The following is a 21,318-nucleotide window of genomic DNA, read 5'->3' on the forward strand; positions in this document are numbered from 1 at the left end:
AACAGACAGTTATGTAGCAGCAGGCATTGATTATCTTCTGTGGAGGTGGTGCTTATCCACACTGTTACATAACCACACAAGTGGTTTTTATGCAATGACTTTTTGTCTATCAAAAGATCGATGGAATTTTGATTTCTCAGTTCATGACCCCTTTAATTTTCTTGAATGCTTGTAGGCTAAAAAAGTATCTTATAATTTTAAAGTATATAATTTTTATCTGAAAATTTGATTTAAATATTTTTTTGTTTAATTTTATTCCATTTTCTTCATGAGCTTTATCTTCTTAAGATAAAGCTTTTTACTGTGTACTTGGCTGTGTTTTTTCACACTCAGCTCTCAGCACTACTCGAGTCAAACACTCTTATGCAGAAGAGTCGTCTGGTAATCGTCAGATCGTTAGCGTTTGTTCTCATGGTGCTAAAGTGTTTATGGGTGTGATTGGGATCCCTGTAGTGTGACGAGGCAGACCAGCTGCACACGGGCTCTCAGCTATTCAACTGTGCTAAAGATGAATATTCAGATTTTAATAATTTGTTTATTTCAATATAAATGCTAGATCTTTCAACTGAATTGACCTATCGGTAAGCCCCACCCCCCTTAGTTACTGTTGCAAATTTGGACAAACAAACGGAGTTGCTAACGGTCTTACATGACAGCTGTCAGTGTGAAAACCTTGTCCCTATACCTTTTTGATACATTTTGGACACAGAAGGACCACCATTCAAGTGGGACTTAAATATGCCATGGAAGGATATATAAAAGATTTCAAAATAAATATTGTGGGTATTAATTTGGAAGCGAGGGTTCACAGACCACAATGCAAGCGGGAGAAGCCTCATGTTACGTTCGTCACGATCATGGGTGACAACATGCAGGATCAACACTGTTCATGTACCGCAGGGTACGATTAAATTAATGTACATTTAACCAGTTTAATATGGAGAGACAGTGAAATGTAGACCTTCGTTTATGTGTTTTTGCCCTACACTGTACAAGACGTGAGAACAGTCTGCTATTTAGGTTCGTATGGACTCACTAATTTCAAGGTTAGCTAGTTTTAGCCAGAGATAACTTGCTGAAGCACTAGATGACATTAACGTTCTGCTTGAGCAGATGAAAATTATAACTTAATGAGAGTATGACAACCAGAAAAATGAACGTTTTTGTCTTCATTGGGATTGGGGGTGAATGCTTTGGGACATTTTGCTCTGTTTTGTTTGGGTTCAGGAAATGGAATAAAATAAATTCTATTGCCCATCCTCTCAGGATACCTGGAATCACTGTTACAAGTACGACAGGCACATCGTTTTTCCATTTTTGATGCGTAAACCCTAGGGCTGTGACAGTGTCAGATTTTTACCACCGCGGTGGTAATGGACCAACTACTGCCGGTGGTGCAGTGTTGATGGGCTATAGACATTAGACAGACTCAACCTGTTGCGGCGATGTCGTGTCCGGTGTAGACACGGTTCAATGTTCTGCCGCCAAGCAAGTGGCGCATTAACTCCTCGTCTGCGCGCGCTCTCTGTGGAATAGGAATCGTTGCCACATTTCTTGTTAACATCTTCCATTTATCACTGTCTCGTTTGTATTTGGCCAGTTTGGAGAATGCCTCACCAAACCTGACCAGCCAGGCGTTTGCGATCATGGGAACTTGAAGACACTTGTACAAACGCGGATGGGTGACATGAATGAAGATGGCTCCAGATCGGCGATGTAGTATTTGGTTTCCAACAAGGTCCATTGCCCAACATGAAATTAACTTGCTGAATGCAGAATAAACTGTATTTACCTGCGCTCAAACCTGCCAATCTAAAGCATGATCTAAAGGAAACGCTGTGTATGGCATTTGAGGTCATTTGTGAATTAACAGACTTGTAGTCTAAATAACTATAACAATAACAGCAACTGTTACTGTTATTACACTTGCATACAAAGCTTTGTATTATGCTTGTTATAGATTGTGTGACGTCACGTGCACTACCGCCGGTGACAATAGACCGTCACAGCCCTACAAGTTTAGTCTGACTGTGCCAAAAAAGCACTTGTTAAAAATCAAGTGCCAGGGAGCGCACATGGCGAGACTAACAGAGTTGTCAGAACAATACAACTGCGGCTCAGGGGCCGGTGAGGACCTCTGGCCCTGTCTGCCGTAAGGCTGTGTCTTGTGCTTTCTGTGCTTTCCAGTGTGCATGGCTGAACGTGTGTCTGAATAAACCAGCAGTGTTTGTCAGTGTGTTCGGCCCTATACAGGCCCGCTGAAAAGATCACGCCCGGGGCATCTGAGAGTCAGCCGTCTGGGAGCTGCACGCCTTTCTGTCTCTGTTTTCTTTTGATTCTCTTTCTATTCAGTCTCTTTTTCTGCCCTGGAGACTTCAGTCAGTGTGGAGCTCAAAGGCAGCTGTGCTCCTGCTCTTTTGTACCTGCGGCAGGTGAGCGCTCCGAGGATCGAGTGGAAGGGTCTTGACTGTGGTAGAGCTGTACGTTTAAACCTCAGTGGCTTTGAAAAGATCTGCTTCATGTCACGTGTGTCGGGCGAGTCCCTGTCACTCGTCTCGGCCCAGGGGACGGGAGGAGAAATAAGACTGAAATATTTACTTTCTCGACTTCACCTAGGATCCTGTGCATTCATGATGCCAAGAGGATGAAAGCTGGCTCTCACAGATGCCTTCTAGCACATGCGTTCTGATGTCTGCTGTCTTTACCACTTTCTTTTTTGTTGATGTTGTGTTGCATGTGCTTCCACTTCCTTGACAGCCAACAAGAACTGTCTTTAAAGGCTGATCAGTCAAATCCTGACGTTGTTGCAGAATAGTAACAAAACTGTCTTCACACCAAATCATTGAAAATGTTCAGCTGTAAATGTGAAATATTTGACCCGATGATTTGAACTCCTCTGCTTTGACCCAGTTTCGAGCAGCTATGGGCACCTGTCTGAGTAACACCGCACACAAACCCATGCTCTCAGACAGGTCCTCCATCTCGCACCTGCTGGTAATATTATCTCCCATAGGGAAAGATATTCCTTCCACTTTGTCAAAGGCACAATTTTGTGCCATCGGTAAGCTGGACATCGGAGAGCATGCTGAGAACGGAGAGGTCTTTGGGGATGTATGATTTACTGTTGTATGAGGGTCTTCTCACTCAGGCCTGATGCTTTCTGTCTTACTAAGAAATCATCTTTAGACCCATGAGGAACAATGCAGGGCCTTTTACAAGCTTCAGGGTGCAGTGAGGTCAAAGCACCAAGGATGTTTTGGTTAAGCAGGGTAGAGATTCATTTCTTACCTCTGGAGATCTGTCAGAGCTTTGCTGTGATTTGCATCAACAGGGTTGATGATGATGTTACAGATCCTTGTGACTGTCTTTTCTCTGTGAAACACAAAATATTCTGGTCAAACTTTTCGCAATAATAAAAATGAATGAAGACTGGGTCTTTTTGTGAGGAACAGACCAAATGTGAGTAGCTATGTCTGATTTGTGGACAATTAGTTATTTTCATAGTAGTTCAAAATAATTGACTAATCTCTAATCTCTAATGCAGTGAATTTAATAAATGCTTAAATTTTGGTTTGTTCCTTACACAGAGCTCTCATTTGATTTCACAATACTTATATACTGTATTTTGAGCATATATTATGTACAATATAATTATTTTAAAGATTGCACGCTTCAATCCCAGTTCATTGTAATTGCTTTAAAAAACAGACAGACAACTTTTTCAAAATGTATCCTTTTATGTTCCACAGCAAGAAAAAGTTATACAGGGTTGGAACGATGAGGAATAACTCAAATCAAGACAGTACCAAGTTGTCTATACTAGGTGCCGACTAGATGACTCAAGACTTACACATGGGTTTCTATTGATATGCATCTCATGTCAAGTTCCTTCGACTGTTAAACATATCCTGGTGGACTGTGACTTTTATAATACTGACAGAAAACGTTTTTATTCAGAAACATATGCCTATAAGTGGATTATTTTGTAATGTATCACCTGAATGTATTTTAGATTTTTTGTCTTATGTCAAGTTAAAAGGTTTTATGTAATAATTAACATTTCTATGGATTATGATGCTGACCTTGTGTTTGCCATGTAAATAGCCTTGATGCTAATATGGCGTTAAAAAACAAACAAAGTAACTAACAAATGACGTAAGGAATAGTTCACCCAATAATGTAAATTGTCATTATCGGTTCATCCTCAAGATGTGAACATCAGGAAGTTCTAGCAGACCTGAGGATTGATGGGTTACTTGTTTGTTTGGATGGCGTCCAGAGCAGAAAGGTTATCTCTGGTAATTGACTCTGGCTCTGCTGAGATGATTGAAGACGATGGGGAGGGTCCTGACACATGTTAATAGTGCTGTGCTGTCACACCCCTGGCAATCCCAACGCCGGTTAAATTAGACAACAGCTGGCGTCTTTATTTAATGCTTGGTCTGTTTGCTGAGCAAACTGACAGGTGTACTTTTTATTCAAATCTCTCCCTCTTTCTGAATATGACCTGTCAGCACTTCACAAACAAAAACATAATCATATACGCAATGGCTTTGAAATGGCATGTAAATATTTGCAGTAACTGTTATTGTTCCCTGCCCTCAACAGCAGGTTTGTCACAATATCAAAGACATGAGAGAGAGAGAGAGAGACAGAGAGAGAGAGAGATAGAGAGAGAGACAGAGAGAGAGACAGAGAGAGAGTGTTACCCTGAAGTTCTGTGACGCTGCATGACTGCATTTAATCAGAGCATGAAACAAGGTTTCTTCTTATGGCAATATCGGGGGGGGGGGGTTTTTTAATATCGGGGGGGGGGGGATTTTTGATGCAAAGTTGACATGAGCAGTAATTTTAGAGCTCAGACAATGAAAACTGTGCTGAGCGAAGCGTTTCAGTGTTGGGTTGTTAAGAAACAAGTCTGATGTCTGCAGTTTTTGTGAGTGTTTTTATGAAGTCTTTCAGACTGGAAGAAGCAGCCTTCATTCATGCAAACGGATGTGACAGAAATCTACAGTAGAACCTGCAAAGAACATTCAGTACTTTCGCTGTTTAAAATAAAGACTCACTACATACTCTGGTTGTACAACAGAAAAGGCCCCATTTTAAGTGAGAGAGGTCCTCAGCGTTTGGGCCTCTGCCTGATTTGGCGTGTTGAAGGACTTCTGTGCTGTGAGGCGATGGACTGCCGGTGAGACAGACTCTCTTGCTCTTCATCTTCTCGAGTAAGTTTATCCTGCAGAGTGAGTGTGAATCGAGTGGCTGCGTTTAGCCGTGATCAGCCGTTTCAGGACGATTCTCTACACAAGCTCCACTTTGGCAGAGACGGGAGGTGGATATATTTGTGCATTGACTGCATGACTTTTTCTGTCATTGACTTAAACATCTTAACCAAACATTTTAGCACTGCCCCAAATGGCAGATGGTTTTGTAAAATGTACATAAAAATGGTTCATGAAGTCCATTTCCCCTTTTTTTATATAACAGGAAGGTGAATCAGCAAATGTCAACGAACCACCATAAATGCATCTTTTAGATATGAACTCATTAAATATTCAGGTCTGTCAAATCAGTGGTCCACAATGTTTGGCTTGTTTTAGAAAGCCAGAAATATGACCTGTCATTCACTGATGCTTGTATACACACTTATTTCTGAAGATCCTTTGGGTTGCTTTTTTCTTCAGAGCCGTGTGTGTGTGCGTGTGAGTGAGTGTGTGTGTGTGTGTGTGTTTGAGAGAGTGTAGTTGTCCTTGTTTAGCTGTACTTGTGATCATCAGTAATATAGTGAAATATAAAGACATTTTATTTTGGTAGAAATGCTCATAAATCAGCCAAACCATGTTTATATGTAAGTCCAGTGATGTGCACAGCTTTCTGTGAGGGCTCGGGTTTGGACAGAAATCTCATTAAGCTGATATGTGTGTGTCTCTGAGATGAGCTCACTATAGTGTGTGTGATGATCAGCAGGCATTAGAGAGCTGCTGTCCTTCTGCTCCACATTACTGAGGTCTTCATCTGCACTTATTAGGATGTTTGCTCAAAACACTTGTTTGGACTTTTCACACGCTTTGTGCAGTGAAGTGTGTCTGAAACAAGGTCTGATCAGAGACTAGCGGAGGAGCGGAGAGAGGGTCCTGATGTGCCTCTGATGTAGTGACCCGCTCGCGTGTCTGCTGGGTGTTCAGAGAAATCTTGGGCACAGGTTTGTGAGTGGGTTATGAGTGGTTTATGAGTGGGAATGAATGAGAGGCTCCAGGAGGACATCCACTGGATCTTTAGTTTAAATGTGAGAGAAATGTTAGACAGCAGTAATGCAGCATAACCTTGTGCTGAACAGAGCTTATACAATATGTGTCTTGATGAGCATCACAGATGTGTTTGAGAGGTTTATGAGTGCTGCAGAAATAACTCGTTTACTCTATAACACAGATCATCTACAGCAGGAAGAAATGGGGATTACTTTCTACCCAGCTATATCAGAGATTTCTTCACTAACAGTTCTCTCATTAAATCATTAGCAGGCTTTCTGATTTCTAAAATGGATTTATTTGGATCTATAGCAGGTACAGGGAACCTTGTCATTTGGTACATTACCATAACATTAAAGGTTAACAAGTGACTACAGTCCAAACTATGAAAATCAGTTGCTGCTTAGAATAATGGAGCTGTTTTTGTTCAAATGATGAAAATCTGTTGTAGTCAAAACTCAAACTCAAAATTGGCATGCTCCAAAAAGGAGATAAAAGGAAGTGTGAAACGAATCCTATGATTTGATTGATATATTCAAAACCTTCTAAAGTGACACACTCACTTTGTCTGATGAACAGAGATTTGGACTCTGGGCTTTGTCTCTCCTCTGGAGGACCTCAGGATTCAGGAGAGCTCACACACAGACCTGGTGTTTCATGATGCCCACCGCTTTCTACCAGTGTTTTCTCAGCGTGTTCCAGTTCCTGCCAATATCCAGCAACTTCGCACAGCCATCGAAGAGGAGTGGACCAACATTCCACAGGCCACAATCAACAACCTGATCAACTCTATGCGAAGGAGATGTGTTGCACTGCGTGAGGCAAATAGTGGTCACACCAGATACTGACTGGTTTTCGGACCCCCCCGGACCCCCAATACAGTAAAACTGCACATTTTAGATTACATTTTAGGCCTTTTATTGCGGCCAGCCTAAGGCACGCCTGTGCAATAATCATGCTGTCTAATCAGCATCTTGATATGCCACACCTGTGAGGTGGATGGATTATCTCGGCAAAGGAGAAGTGCTCACTAACACAGATTTAGACAGATTTGTGAACAATATTTGAGAGAAATAGGCCTTTTGTGTACATAGAAAAAGTCTTAGATCTTTGAGTTCAGCTCATGAAAAATGGGGGCAAAAACAAAAGTGTTGCGTTTATAGTTTTGTTCAGTGTATTAACATTCATTTAAGACACAAATGACTGTGTTGACGAGGAGACAGGCATTTTGACATGCTCTTTGCATGACCGTTTCTAGATTACACCAGAACGAAGTGAAGAGAGGTGAATGCAGACATTAGGTGCAGCGATCACCTGATAGATAGGCTACGTGCACAGTTTGTTCAAAAGTAAAATATGTAATAAATACATTTGACTGGTAAACAAAATTAAAATGTGACATTTTAATCTCTAATGCTAATGCATGGAATTTACGGAAAAACTCCACTAAATAATATAGCGCTAAAAAGTGAAGGGCCAGGTGGGGCTTTGGCGATCAGCGCTACGATGTCCGTCAAGCTACTTCACAGCCAATCACGGGCCCCCTCCTTGCTCGGGCCCCGGGGCTTCAGCCCCGCCTAGCCCAGTGGTTAATGCGGTCCTGATCACACGTCTGGTTTGTTCTTGCTAAAGTCACCGTCCACGAAGCTGTGAGTGATTGTGAGACATGACCCTCAGGAAGAACGCTTACCCTCAGCTTCTGGCTTCATAAGACACTTCTGATAGAAGTCAAGAATCGCAGGACGGATGTAATTGACCTTCTCTCTGAATGCATTAAGGTTTAGCACACTTGTGACCTGCTTCAGGAAGGTGTTTATGGTCCCTTTTGGACTGATCGTGGGCCCTCGTGTGATGACGACAGATTGAAGTGAATTTAATTTCCCAAATCTCTGGATGGAGCACAGCTTTGGTGACGTGGACATCTGCACATCAGACTGGTTACGGCTTTGGTTGGTCCTGTCTCTCTCCAAACAGAGCTGCTGCAGCTTCCCCAGTTGACTGGATTGTCTGAGAGCTTATTCCAGCGTGAAGTGAGCCCAAAGAGAGCAGGACCATCATAAAATGCAGAGCCTGTCCTCTCTGTCCACACACCGGCTCTTCTTCTCCTGGCAGGCACATTTAAATGGGCACAATTACCTCGGTCTGGAGCCCGGTCCATCTGAACACCCTGGGAGTCCAGCAGGAGGGCACCGCCGGCGTGTGACCCGTCACCATTGTATTTCTGCTTGTAGATTTCTTCTCCTTGGGCTATGATGTAATTAGGCTCGGGGTTTGGCGCTGAGGACCGCAGGGGCTCTAATGGAGCCGCTCGTACTGAAGTGTGCCAGTAATGGCCCCAGCAGCAGGTTAAATGTAATGACAGAATGGAGTGTGGCATGAACCCCGGGGCCTCTCATCGTCCCCTGACAGTGCCTCGACTCCACCTGAATATTTGTTCACTTCGCCACACTTATGAACACATCTGACAGGAGACAACGATCCCCCACGTACTGAAGTATTCACAACAGCCTTGTTCAACTATTGTCATTACTCCTCAAAAGACAAACAAAAAGACTCCTCTGACGACACAAATACACTGAGTGGTGAGGGGTGTTATACTGCTGCAGGACAGTGAAAAACACAAGAACACAGGAGCTGAGAGTTTGAAGACTCAGTGCTTTGTGTCCATAAGACTTGGAGTTTTAAAAGCTTATTTTGTGGTTTTGCAAGTGCTAATAGTTATATTAGGAAAATAAGATGAAAATAAGGCTCTTGAAGTGTTTAACATGCTTTCTTCTGAGTGGCTTTGGCAGCAGGACATGAAAAGCATCAGAAAGCATCACTGTATTGACTGCAGTTACAGCGATAAGCTGACGAACAAACATGCACTTGCTCATCAAAGTCGATGAGGTTTATTAATGTTCACTTTAAGCACATTCACACAAGACCAGTGGAATAAATGCTTGAGGAGCGAGATTGTTTTGTCTGTTTGTCTTGTTTAGTTATTGAGTGTTTTATTATTGCTATTTAAGCTTCAGAATATTTAGGCTGTACATGAAAAGAGGTTTGAAATAGGACTGTCACGATCATATTTTGGCTGAGAGTTGTCATACAGATTGACACACATAATTATTTTTATTGAAGAGAATAGAAGAATTAAAACATTACTGTGAAGTTATGCATTTGAACTATATGTAAATTATATTTTTATTTTGCTACAAGGCTTCCAGGAACGGCAGGTTTCCATGTCGACTACATTCATTTACAATTTACACACATTCATCTTGATTTTATGTCTAATATGCTGTTTGTCTTTCTTGTCACGTCACATTCACATACATTTCATAATATGAATCACATTACATGTAATTTCATGTAAATTATATTGGATGTTTTCTATTCAAAATGGCAAAATTTGACAGTAGCATCACTGGAGATTACTGTCAGTTGTTTAACATTTTTTCTTTTGTAATAAACATACAAACAAAAAACATCAAATTTCATGTTCTTCTAGGCTACCTTACAACAGTGATGTGCACTTTCTTTGATTTCACTGGCCATTTGAAATATTTTGACAGGAGCGCAGTTATCTTAGCATCAGCATACAGAAGATGTGTTGAGATGTTAGACATTGTTTCCAGGACACGAGTTCTTACGGCTCACGCATGTGTTCTGAGCATTACACGCTGCATCTGTTCTGTCCATCAGCCGTGACCCATACTGCACCTGACCTTCATCTGTCTGATGTTCAGCTCCATGCAGCCGTGCTGTGAAAGCAGCAAACAGTACAGGAACCTGGTGAATGGTTTTGTATGAGCACGTGATCAGAAATATGATTTCCTCATTGATTCATTTGGCTTTCAGCTCATTAAGATCCTGTTGTTCTCTTTGAGCTCAAGGAATCGTCACTGTTTAAGGTTTAATCTTTTGTCCGTGTGAGAGGCACAGCAGGACAGTGTGTGTCTGTGTGATGTGTTTAGGGTCAGTGTGTGTTAGCGGCCTTGCGCTAGCTCTGAGTGTTAGCGGTCCATCGCTAGCTCTGAGTGTTAGCGGTCCTGCGCTAGCTCTGAGTGTTAGCGGTCCTGCGCAAGCTCTGAGTGTTTGCGGTCCTGCGCTAGCTCTGAGTGTGAGCGGTCCATCGCTGGCTCTGAGTGTGAGCGGTCCATCGCTAGCTCTGAGTGTGAGCGGTCCATCGTTAGCTCTGAGTGTTAGCGGTCCTGCGCTAGCTCTGAGTGTTAGCGGTCCTGCGCAAGCTCTGAGTGTTTGCGGTCCTGCGCTAGCTCTGAGTGTGAGCGGTCCATCGCTGGCTCTGAGTGTGAGCGGTCCATCGCTAGCTCTGAGTGTGAGCGGTCCATCGTTAGCTCTGAGTGTTAGCGGTCCTGCGCTAGCTCTGAGTGTTAGCGGTCCTGCGCAAGCTCTGAGTGTTTGCGGTCCTGCGCTAGCTCTGAGTGTGAGCGGTCCATCGCTGGCTCTGAGTGTGAGCGGTCCATCGCTAGCTCTGAGTGTGAGCGGTCCATCGTTAGCTCTGAGTGTTAGCGGTCCTGCGCTAGCTCTGAGTTCTAGTGTCGTCAGCGCTGACCTGATTACAGCGCACATAACTGTAAGTCTCTCAGCCTCCCTCTAAGTTTGAAGTTAGCTCAGAATTATTATGATTATGATTATAAATGGTGAATGAAAAAGAGCAGACGGGTCTGGTCTTTGTCTTTAAGTGACACACGTCCTCTCTCTCGGTCTCACACGCACAGGTTGCTATTCAGAATCAGACATGGCGCCGCAAATGGGAATCGTTGCAATCAACGAATTCTCAATTCGCAAATTGAGAATCCTTGCAATCTTCAGTCGCTCCAGATGTGCTCATCGCTCGATCGTGTGATTGAGAGGATGTTTTGTGTCATTTGCGGTTTTGAAGATGTCAGTAAACAGTGGTTAACATAATATTTGAACAGAAGGTTGCTGGTGTCTGGATCTGTTTTTGGATTGTGCTTTTGGTCAAAAGACTGCTGTGAGCATCATTGCAGCAGAATGAGCTGAATGAATGAAGGGCTGAGTTATGTGCTTTGAGATGTTGTTGTGTTGGTGTGTGACGCTGACACAGCGCTGTGTTTGAGTGTGTTTTGGCTGTTGGTGGTGGAACGTCTTTTGTGACTCAGATAAGGACGGTTGCAGTGAGTTCATTCAACCGAAGACAGATTTTACCCAAAACTGCCTTTGCGATTGTTTGAGCTCTAGCCTACAGGCAAATATATGCAAATGACTTCTAGAGAACATGTGAGCAGCTGTGTGTGTGTGTGTGTGTGAGAGAGAAAGTGTGTGTGTGTGTGTGTGTGTGTGTGAGAGAGTGGGTGTGCGTGTGTGTGTGTGTGTCTGTGTGTGTGTGTGTACTGGTATTCACTACGTTATGAGGACCAAATGTCCCAAAAGGAAAGTAATACCAGTAAATTTTGACCTTGTGAGGGCATGTTTTGGTCCCCATGAGGAAACAAGCTTATAAATCACACAGAATGAAGTGTTTTAAGAATGTGAAATGCCTGTAGTTTTGTGTGAGGGGTAGGTTTAGGTGTAGGGTTAGAGTAAAAGGATAGAAAGTAAGTGTGTGTTTGTTTGTGTGTGTGGGATTCTACACTTTTACACTTGTGTTGCCAGTGATTCTGCACATTTCTCAGTGGGAATGGTGGGAATTGACTCTTGTCCCTTTGTAAATCTGGTTAATAATGAATCCTGTTGTACTTGAGGCTCGTTTAAATTTTACTATGCAGATATTTGTCCGTTGAGCGGCTCCAGATCTCTGCAGGTTATGTAACTGTGCGTTCACACCGCCGGCGGCGAGAGCGTCAAAGTGACCGGAAGACATTCATTTTCAATGTGAGCGGGCGGCGAAAAGCGGCGAGGAGCGGCGCGGCGCGTCTTGGCCGGCGAGGGCGTCAAGGAGAGTTGAAATCAGTTCAACTTTATGGTAATGAACTATGACGCTGTTGGGCGGCAACCAATCGGAATGTAGAATTCCTCCGCTTGAGAGGGTCCCAGAGAACGCAGTCCTGTAAACTTTGGTTCCGACCACACATTAGTTCCTAATCAAAATGGAAGAGAGATTAATTATTGCTGTGGCGGGTTTCCCAGTCATTTATGATGTGTCTCTGTCTGTGTACAGAGACGTGAAAATAAAAAATGTTGCTTGGACCAAGGTGTCTGAGGTTGTTGGTGTTTCTGGTGAGTTGCGAATGCGCATTTACGTTATATATTTTCTGAAAATAAGCGGGAATTGCGTGCTAACTTTCGCGCCAGAGGATGTTGCAAAATATTTCTGACATGATGAAACCTATTGGGTTAAACGAAAAATATGTGTTGTATTGATCAAACCCTTATGTAAATTAACCATGGTTTTACTGAGGTTACCACAAAAACAAACGCAGGTACTGTAGTAAAACCATGACCAATTACATTAAACCTTTTATTCACGGTGTCCACTACAGTAGACAGATATGTAACTCCCTCAAAATAAAATATATTGAAAAAAGTTATTTGCATGATTTTTCGCTGGTTTAAAAAATAAATATAAAAAAATCTTACTTTGTGATTTAATCATTCATGCATGAAAGGGTTAAGGCTACACTTTAACCAGGACTGTTTTCAATGTAGGCTGCACACAAATTAATGGTACAAATTATTGTTAATTAAATACAATAAATATATATTCAAAAAAAATTTTACATACATTTTTAAATACATTTAAAATATTGAAATGAGAACACAAAAGCCACGCCACACAAATAGCTTTTAATTGGTTTATTTCGTTAGCAAACATGTAAGTATATTGTTAAGTTCTTTCCATTAATATTTTTTTTACTTTCACATTTAAGATATATCATAAGGTTATACCCTTTTTGTGGTAAGTCTGCACAAGATCAGAACGCTTGTTTGGTATGTTTGCGGCCCCTTTAAATAGAGACCGATCGTGGAGCGTCTACAGGGCAGCCAGGGCGAATTTTGACGCTCTCGCCGCCGGTGGTCAGCGTTGTGGGTAGCGCGGCCAGGGCGATCTTTTGACGCTCTCGCCGCCGGCGGTGTGAACGCACAGTAAGTGAATGTTTTCACTTCTTGAAAACACTGTTCAGTGTTGAGTGTTCGTGAAGCACTGATTTATTCCTGCTCCAGCATTCATTCAGGTAAATGTGGAGACCAGGATCAGGTGTGTTTTGGACGCTTCTTGTTCTCCTCCTTTCTCTTTGCTGTCGATTTCCTCCTCCTGTCCAAACATACAGCTGTGCTCCCTGAGAAAGAGCTTCAAATACTGATTTAGACTCACACATAAACTTGTCATGCTTGGATCTTAACAGCCTCTCTGCATTCACATTCACTGCATGCAAAAGAGACACGTCTCCTTTTATATGATTTGAACAATATGAGGATGAATAAATCCTTTATATCTTTAAAGTTGCACAGTTATTATTTTTGAACTATAATACCTGTGCTGATCAGCTGTACAAAAATGTCTTTGCAATTACACGAGTGAACTCGGAGCAGAGAGAGGAAGAAATCCTGTGTGATTCATCGCTGAAACACTCACAAACTCTCTGTGTGTGAGTGTGTGTGTGTGTGTGTGTGTGTGTGTGAGTGAGTGAGTGTGTGTGTGTGTGAGAGTGAGTGAGTGAGTGTGGGTGTGTGTGTGTGTGTGTGAGTTCAGACAGCAGATCACCTCAGGTGTGTGTCGTGTGAAACGCTCCTGTAAAGCAGCATTAGATCATGTTACAGATCCTATTAGAGTCGTTTGTGCTCCAGTGCACATAATCATTTCAAACTGTTCATTCTAAATATTACGACCTGACATACAAATGGAAATATGACAGTTTCCATGAAATGATTAAGCAATCATCCTGAATGAAAATCACAGAAAAGTAGTGGTTAAACGGATGGTAGTTGATCCGTGATCCGTACGGACCAAGCCCCACGGTTCGGCACGCATGTGATCCGTGGATTAATTGCAAAATTTAACCATAATAGAGTATAAGTTTATCATTTGTTCGTATTTACACAAGCAAGCGAATTTTAAACAATCCCAGAAAGAAAAGGCGAAAGGGAACTCGATTAGTTACTCGCGCGACGTTCTCGCGCCTAATTTATACAGTGAACGCTATGCAGTGTTATTTTCCCTAATTATTACATTTCTGTATTTGAATACTACCAGCCTTATTTTATTTGTAACATATTCTGTTGTATTTATCTATGCTTGTAATTTGTGTATTTGTTCTTATTTTTACTGGCTGTTCTCTTGTCTTTAATCATGTTTAAACTTTCTTAGTTAATCTAGTAGTATTTGCTGAGGTATCAAAGAAGTACTTCACTTTAAGTAATAAATGGAAAGCAAGTTAAATTGAAATATTTTTATTTTCTTGCTGATCAGAGCAAGAAATCCGTGGGTCAAAAACCGTGTATCGAAGAAGTATTTCGCTTTAAGTAATAAATAGAAAGCAAGTTAAATTGAAATATTTTTCTTTTCTTGCTGATCCGATCTGTGGGTCAAAAACCGTAATGTGATCCGAACCGTGAGATTTGTGATCCGTTGAACCACTACAGAAAAGCGATGTAAACGGTCAGCGTTGATCATATCTGTTCTCTGCAATGACTCACACAGACGGACTCTGCTTTATTAGAGTGACTTGATTATTTTAATAAGCTCTTATTAGTAATGACAAGAGCTGGATTGAGTCATTGGTGTATGTGCACTATTTAAATTACAAATAAAACTATGAGCATAAAACAAGACAAGAGGTAAGTACCACCAGTCTAAAGTCATAGTTTGCTTCTCTGTAGACGTGCTGGTTATTATTGAGGGTATTTGACTGTAGTGACGCTGTTCTCCGGCTCTGTTGATCGTTTGATGGTTTAGCATCACTCTTACGGCAGGGAGGTCGATGTTTCTGTGTTAAACCCATAGTATTGTATATAGAGTATAAACCACAGTATTGTGTTATGACTATGCGAGTAATTTGTGATGGCAGCAGTAATATTAATATGTTTTGCTCCTGTCTGTCTCTGTTTCTCCAGAGAACCCGTCTGACGCTGATCTGTGGCTGCTGAACAGTTGCACAGTCAAAAACCCTGCAGAAGATCACTTCAGGAACTCCATCAAGTACGTCTCTGTGACACTCACTGTGTTTGCATTATATATTTATGGCCTGGAGAAATAACGCATGAATTTCTTACTTAATATTAGGTCAGAAATTCTTATATTAATACGTTAAATATCATTCATTATTGCAGGGCATCTGTTACTCTCTTGAATGGACCTGCTGCAGTACTTTAGGAAACATTGAATAGAACTGTTTCCAGATCAGCTTTACCTCTTTGAGTAGCTACAGCATGATGAGGGACTTTCAGTGGTTCATAATGAATGAATCTTCGTTTGAACAGTTCTTCTGTGAACAGACACTCGCTGCAGGCATCACTGATTAGTGTCATTGATTAGTTTAGACAAATGCAGCCCACTGTACACCAAAAACAATCTAGCTAGACAAGCAGAGATAGGACGTTTAGTGTAATTATAAATGAACTACTACTATTGGAACTGCGTGTGTGTACTGGTTTAACTATACTTGTGAGGGCCAAATATCCTCACTTGTATTGTAAAATATTTTGCCAACCCACTAGTGAGGCATTTGATCCCACATTTCTGAGTGTTTTGTGTGCTGCATGTGCTGTGTGGAGTTGCCGCCTATGTAGGGCACTCCAAATCAGTCCCTTATGAGGTTCCATCTCAGTCGTGATGTTGCTTATGTAGACTGCGTGTTTGTGTGTCCTTTATCAGTTCATTGTAGTTTCAGTAGAGGCTCATGTTCCTGTTTCAGCAGCACTTCCTCTCAGAGCGTGACCTTTGACCTTTGGTTAATTAAGTAAATTAAGTAAAAGCGCTCGGGTTAAAGCAGAGCGATCTGTGCATGCGGGGGTTGAGGGCGACTCGGGCACACGATGGGCTGAGAGCAGGGCATTCTGGCTTTCTGTCATTGTAATCACTTTGTGATTAATTCTGTTAAGAAGAGCTTTAACTGTTCTTTAGAGCATGCAAACACTGACTAATGCAGCAGTCCCCCTCTCACTAGCACTGTATTCAAGCATCCCTCAGACCTGCTCTGAAGTGTTCATAGAGACGCTGTTTCACACTGATTGCTCAGGGTTGAGTCTGTCAGAATACATTCTTGTTTGACCATTTATTCCATGGCTAACGGATGCGCTCTACACGGATTTCATTACAGCTGCTGACAGTGGTCTCTGAGCTGATGTTTGTGGCGTCTCACGGCTGATATGAGGCTGTCAGAGCGAGTGCTGGATCAGAGATAAGAGAGATTACGTTCAATGCTTCTGTAATATCAGCGTCCAAATGGCCTCCTTTAGGAACTGAGATGCAGCTGAAAACCCTTCAGATTAAAAAAAAATCATCAGGAACTGGCTATCAAATCCTCACAGTGTAACATTTTCTCATTTGCAAGGTTAGTTTTTGGGGAATGTGCTGCAATCGTTAATTCCACGTAATTTCTGCTATTGTCTTTGTCGTCACTTGAGAAATACAAATTAACTTAAAAATCAAAAGCTCAAAGTCGCCTTAATTGTAATGAATATGCAAATGTTATTAAAATTAGTCATTGAAGAATGAGGCCTTTTCAAAACCACACAGTTCTGCAGAATGAAGTGGAGAGAGGATTTCCATAAGAGAGGGAGATTTGAGAGCCATTGCTGTGATGCAAATGCAATTACTGCTGCATTGAGCTGCGCGTCTGACTGCTCGCTGGGTTCCTACATGTCATTTACATATTGAATTAGTGCAACGCCTTGCCAATACACCACACACACACACGGTTCATATCAGCATCTGTGGGCTCGGAGGCAAACACAAGCATTACCGCTGAGTAAACGCAAATCATTTACAAAGGCTGAACAAAAACAGCAGCTAGTGCTGTGAAAGGAGCAGCCATGCCAATCATCGCACACAAAAGAACAGACGCGCACATTGTGAACACGCATCGCATTGAAACGGCCTCAAATGATGAGTTTTCTGTGTGCATATATCAACATTTCTGTCTGTCTGCTTCTCTCTCTTTCTCTCTCAGCGTTACTGCATTAAACACACTCTCATCAGCTTTATTTTCACGGAAACCTCCAGCACTATTAAAGTTGAGTGTGTGCGTCTTGCTGCAGACATGAATGATTCCTCAGATCGTGTGTGTTGAGTAGAGTGATCAGATGTGATCGGTTTCATCTGCTGCACCAGACAGCCGGCACATGGACACTGATGGAGGTCCTCGTTGTGTTGAATCCTAGCTGTATCTGTCATCTCTAGAAAATCCCACCCAAGGACACAAAACCCTTAATCAACCAATGCATATTAGAGAAATGGCAAGAATGTCAAAATAAACTGTTTGAAATGTATTCTCAGGTGGGAAAAAGATGCAACTACCCCTTTAAATCAAGACACGGCCAAGTTGTATATAGCAGGTGTGAATAGGCCACACTAGACTGACACATGGACATTTACTGAAGGGTGAAGAAGCACCAACTTGTCCATGAAACATGATTTTGGTCTGCGAAAGACAATGGTTTTTATCAGGACAAGCTTTTAGGCTAATGATACACGGGGCAACTTTTTGAGCAATTTTGCCGGGCAACTTTTTTTGAGCAGTGTTGCTTGGGCACTTTCCTATTGAGAATGGGTTACAAATTTCTACCTGGATCCTTTATATCAGTCGTGCCTGTGCCTCACCTGGTTACCCTTTGACGGCAACGTTGCCCCATGTATCATCAGCCTTAAGGGCTTATTTTGTAAGATGGACGAAGAAAACCTTTGAATTTCTTTATCACAAGTACATTTGAAGAATATTTTATAGAATTGTGTGTGCAAAATCTTGTCTTTTTTTTCTTAGTAGTAGTATCTGCCTACAGCTGACCTCTCAACACAGAGCTTCCTAGCAACAACATATCAACACATTTAAAACAAAATACACTCAGGACACCTTAGCAACCGCATCACATCCCTGCAACAACCCACAACATGTAGTGTTGACATGTTTTCATAGACATTTGTAATGGATTTGATTTCTGCAAAGGTTGTTTTGTGCGCTGAGGAGGAAAGCTGATCATGAAAGGTGAGAGCAGCTCACAGTGTTCAGTGTCACGTGACTGTAGTCGGTGTGTGGCGGCTTTCGCACACGCTAAACAAAGAGGTTAAAAACAAGGGACGGAGATGAAGAGTCGTGATGGCAGCTGGTGAGGTGAAAGAGGAGTGTGCGGCACAAAGAAGGGTTTGTTCAGCCTCACAGCACCTTAATGCCTCATTAGATTCATAAGGCTAATCAGTAAACGACATGTGTGCCTGATGAGCTCAGCCACAGTTTAGCATTTATTGTATCTTAGATCCCTTCTCATGCAACTGCCATGTCGAGATCACATGACCATCTGACCATTATTAGACGCTTTCAGTGCTGTAAATGAATCATGAGTTTGTTTCCATGATGGCAAAGGTAACCAAACCTTATTCTTTATGCAATGCTGCATCCATGCCAGTAGGTGTCAGAATAAAGTCTTGCATCACTGTTATATCGGCCAGTCAAACAGACAAACAAGACTTTTTCTTTAAAGGTGGGAGCTTGCAAAACTTCCCTTGTATGTGCTGTTTGCCATGATGCACATCGTTGTGGTAATATTGCTCAGCTGTACCAAACAAGCACACAAACAAACAAATCAGTGAAACACTGAGTCTGCTCTAACTGTGTGACAGTGAGAAATAAGCATATCAATGAGAGATTTTGAGCTCTTCCAGGCAGCAGTAACATGCTGTTTATCACCTGTATTTTAAGGAAAACAAAGTGTTTATAACTTTAGGAGAATGGCAGCTCTTAGACAGCAGATGCATCTATTGCAACTGCAGACACAATGAGAGAGAAGAGAGGCTCTAATAAGGTGTGGTGTAATTTCAGGTGCGATCAGGCCGTGTCAGCAGTTTCATGAGCGCGTCTGTGGAAGATGGCTAATTTAATCTGCTGCTCATAGAAACTCATAATGAATCTCATAGCTATTAATGCAGGAGATTGTTGAGCGGTTTCCTTCTCTTCTGCTTTTTTTCTCACTTATGTATCCATATGGCACTTCCCTGAGGTCTGGCTCTGTTTCCCTACACTTTCTCACTTTCCTGCTGTTGAACGTTCTTGCCAAACCCTGTTGAACTCCGGGCTTCAGTTTCATCAGCTGCAGTCCATACAATCGGCCGAGTTTATTCAGTGTTTCATTTCTGTCCTCTAATTCAGTCATCCAAGCATCATTCCAAGAGGGATATGAATGAAATTGACAGACTAATATTAGCGTAGCGATATTCTAGGTATTATAAACTGGCCAGAATGTTGTGATCAAAGAAGACTTGAATTAATAATAATATTATAGCTGTTTTATTCTAGCTTCATGGCATCTTTTTTTATCAACACTTTAATGTGGGAAAGTTTTATGAAAATGCAACATTTAAAAAAAGCTGAGAAAATTAACTTTTTTTCTGAACGATGATCAAAACAGATGGAATGGATCGCTTCCATCAACACATCCAAAGCTTGCATGGTCCGTATGCCACTTCTTGGGTCAACATTTCATTCTATAACGTTAGGCAGTTTTGATTTACATGCAGTTTAATACTTGATGATTGCATTATTTTACATATGCATCTGCTTGCATACACGATCGCGTGTTTCGTCAGCTTTTTCGCCGTGTTTTGATCCAGACATTCAATACGCTTTAAGAAGTTGCGTAATAGTGCCTCCTACTGTACATGAAAAGCCAGAAAATGTCAATGGCGGGGAAGCGTTGTCTCATAAATGACGGAAAATTCCATCAATGGTGGGGAAGGAGTTAATGGTAATTTCCCAAGGGTAGTATGTACAGGGTGAAAAGCAACAGTCCTAGTACTGAACCTTGTGGTACTCCATATTGTGTTTGGGACCGATATGATACCTCTTCATTCACTTCTGCATATTGATGCTGATTTAAGCCATGCTAGTGCAATTCTACTAATAGCAACATAATTTTCTAGCCTATTCAAAAGAATGTTGTGGTCAAATAGTGTAAAATACAGCACTAAGGTCCAATAGCACTAATTGAGAGATACAACCATGATCGGATGATATGAGCAGGTCATTTGTAACTCTGATGAGAACAGTCTCAGTGTTGTGATATGGTTTAAATCCTGACTGGAAATCCTCACAGATACCATTTTTCTCTAAGAAGGAATGTAGTTGTGTGGATACTATAAAAGGTATTCAGCAAAATTGTTGGAATTGCACTGAACATTAAAATGAAATAATTACAGTTCAGCAGCCTACAGGCTTGTGGTCATTTCTTCTGCAAATAGATGACATGGCAGGAGAGGAGAACGGGTCACTGCTGAGAGAACAACTGAGAAACTGATGAGATTGAGAGGAGAAATGGTGTGGCTCAGACAGCAGCTGAGGGCAGCATCTGATCTCGTTTGATCATCACCCTCTGTCTGTTGGGCGGTGAATGTGCCTCACCCTCTAATTATTCGTCTGTGTGTCATCTAGGGCTGCTTGATTATGGCAAAAATCATAATCACGATTATTTTGGTCAATATTGTAATCACGGTTATTTGACACAATTATGAGTGAACCATATGACCAAAACTTTATATGAGTGATTTATTTAAATATTGTGATGTGTATATATAAAATATATTTTCTGTAAGTAAGGTTGCTATGACATCTACATTTTAGAGACCAGCTAAACTTAACAATTCTCAATACCACAGCAGAGTACTAGGGTAACTAATATTAGTAAAAAAAAACAACCAAACAAAAAAATCCTCAATTATTGAAAATAATTAAACTTTCAGTAATAAAAAAAAAGCAAAGGACAAATACAATAGAATAAAAAGATACAAATGAAACAGGATGGAACGACAACAGCTTTTTTTTTTTTTTGTAGCTGCCCTTATATTAATTTATAATTTTGAGCAGGAGTCCAAGATTCATCGGGAAAACATTTTTAAAATTCACCTACTACGAAGAAGAGCAATAAGACGGCATTATAAAATGAAAAAGTGCGCTTTTTT

At 41.5% G+C, this 21,318-nt stretch overlaps 1 protein-coding gene and 1 long non-coding RNA gene across 2 annotated transcripts in view; both read left to right on the forward strand.

The window, feature by feature from the left end:
- LOC107722244 (uncharacterized) overlaps nucleotides 1–13,149 on the forward strand; it is a 19,048-nt gene extending 5,899 nt beyond the window's left edge. Inside the window, exons 2-3 of the long non-coding RNA XR_001637789.1 lie at nucleotides 2,122–2,127; nucleotides 13,020–13,149. This is a non-coding gene — a long non-coding RNA (uncharacterized LOC107722244). The remainder of the gene's footprint in view (nucleotides 1–2,121; nucleotides 2,128–13,019) is intronic.
- Nucleotides 1–21,318, forward strand: part of LOC107722243 (threonylcarbamoyladenosine tRNA methylthiotransferase-like) — a 222,711-nt gene that overhangs the window by 20,779 nt on the left and 180,614 nt on the right. Inside the window, exon 3 of the mRNA XM_016530527.1 lies at nucleotides 15,267–15,351. Within this exon, the coding sequence (XP_016386013.1) occupies nucleotides 15,267–15,351 (85 nt within the window). The remainder of the gene's footprint in view (nucleotides 1–15,266; nucleotides 15,352–21,318) is intronic.

The sequence above is a fragment of the Sinocyclocheilus rhinocerous genome, unplaced genomic scaffold (assembly GCF_001515625.1).
Source record: "Sinocyclocheilus rhinocerous isolate Xijiao unplaced genomic scaffold, SAMN03320098_v1.1 scaffold1506, whole genome shotgun sequence".
NCBI lineage: Eukaryota > Metazoa > Chordata > Actinopteri > Cypriniformes > Cyprinidae > Sinocyclocheilus > Sinocyclocheilus rhinocerous.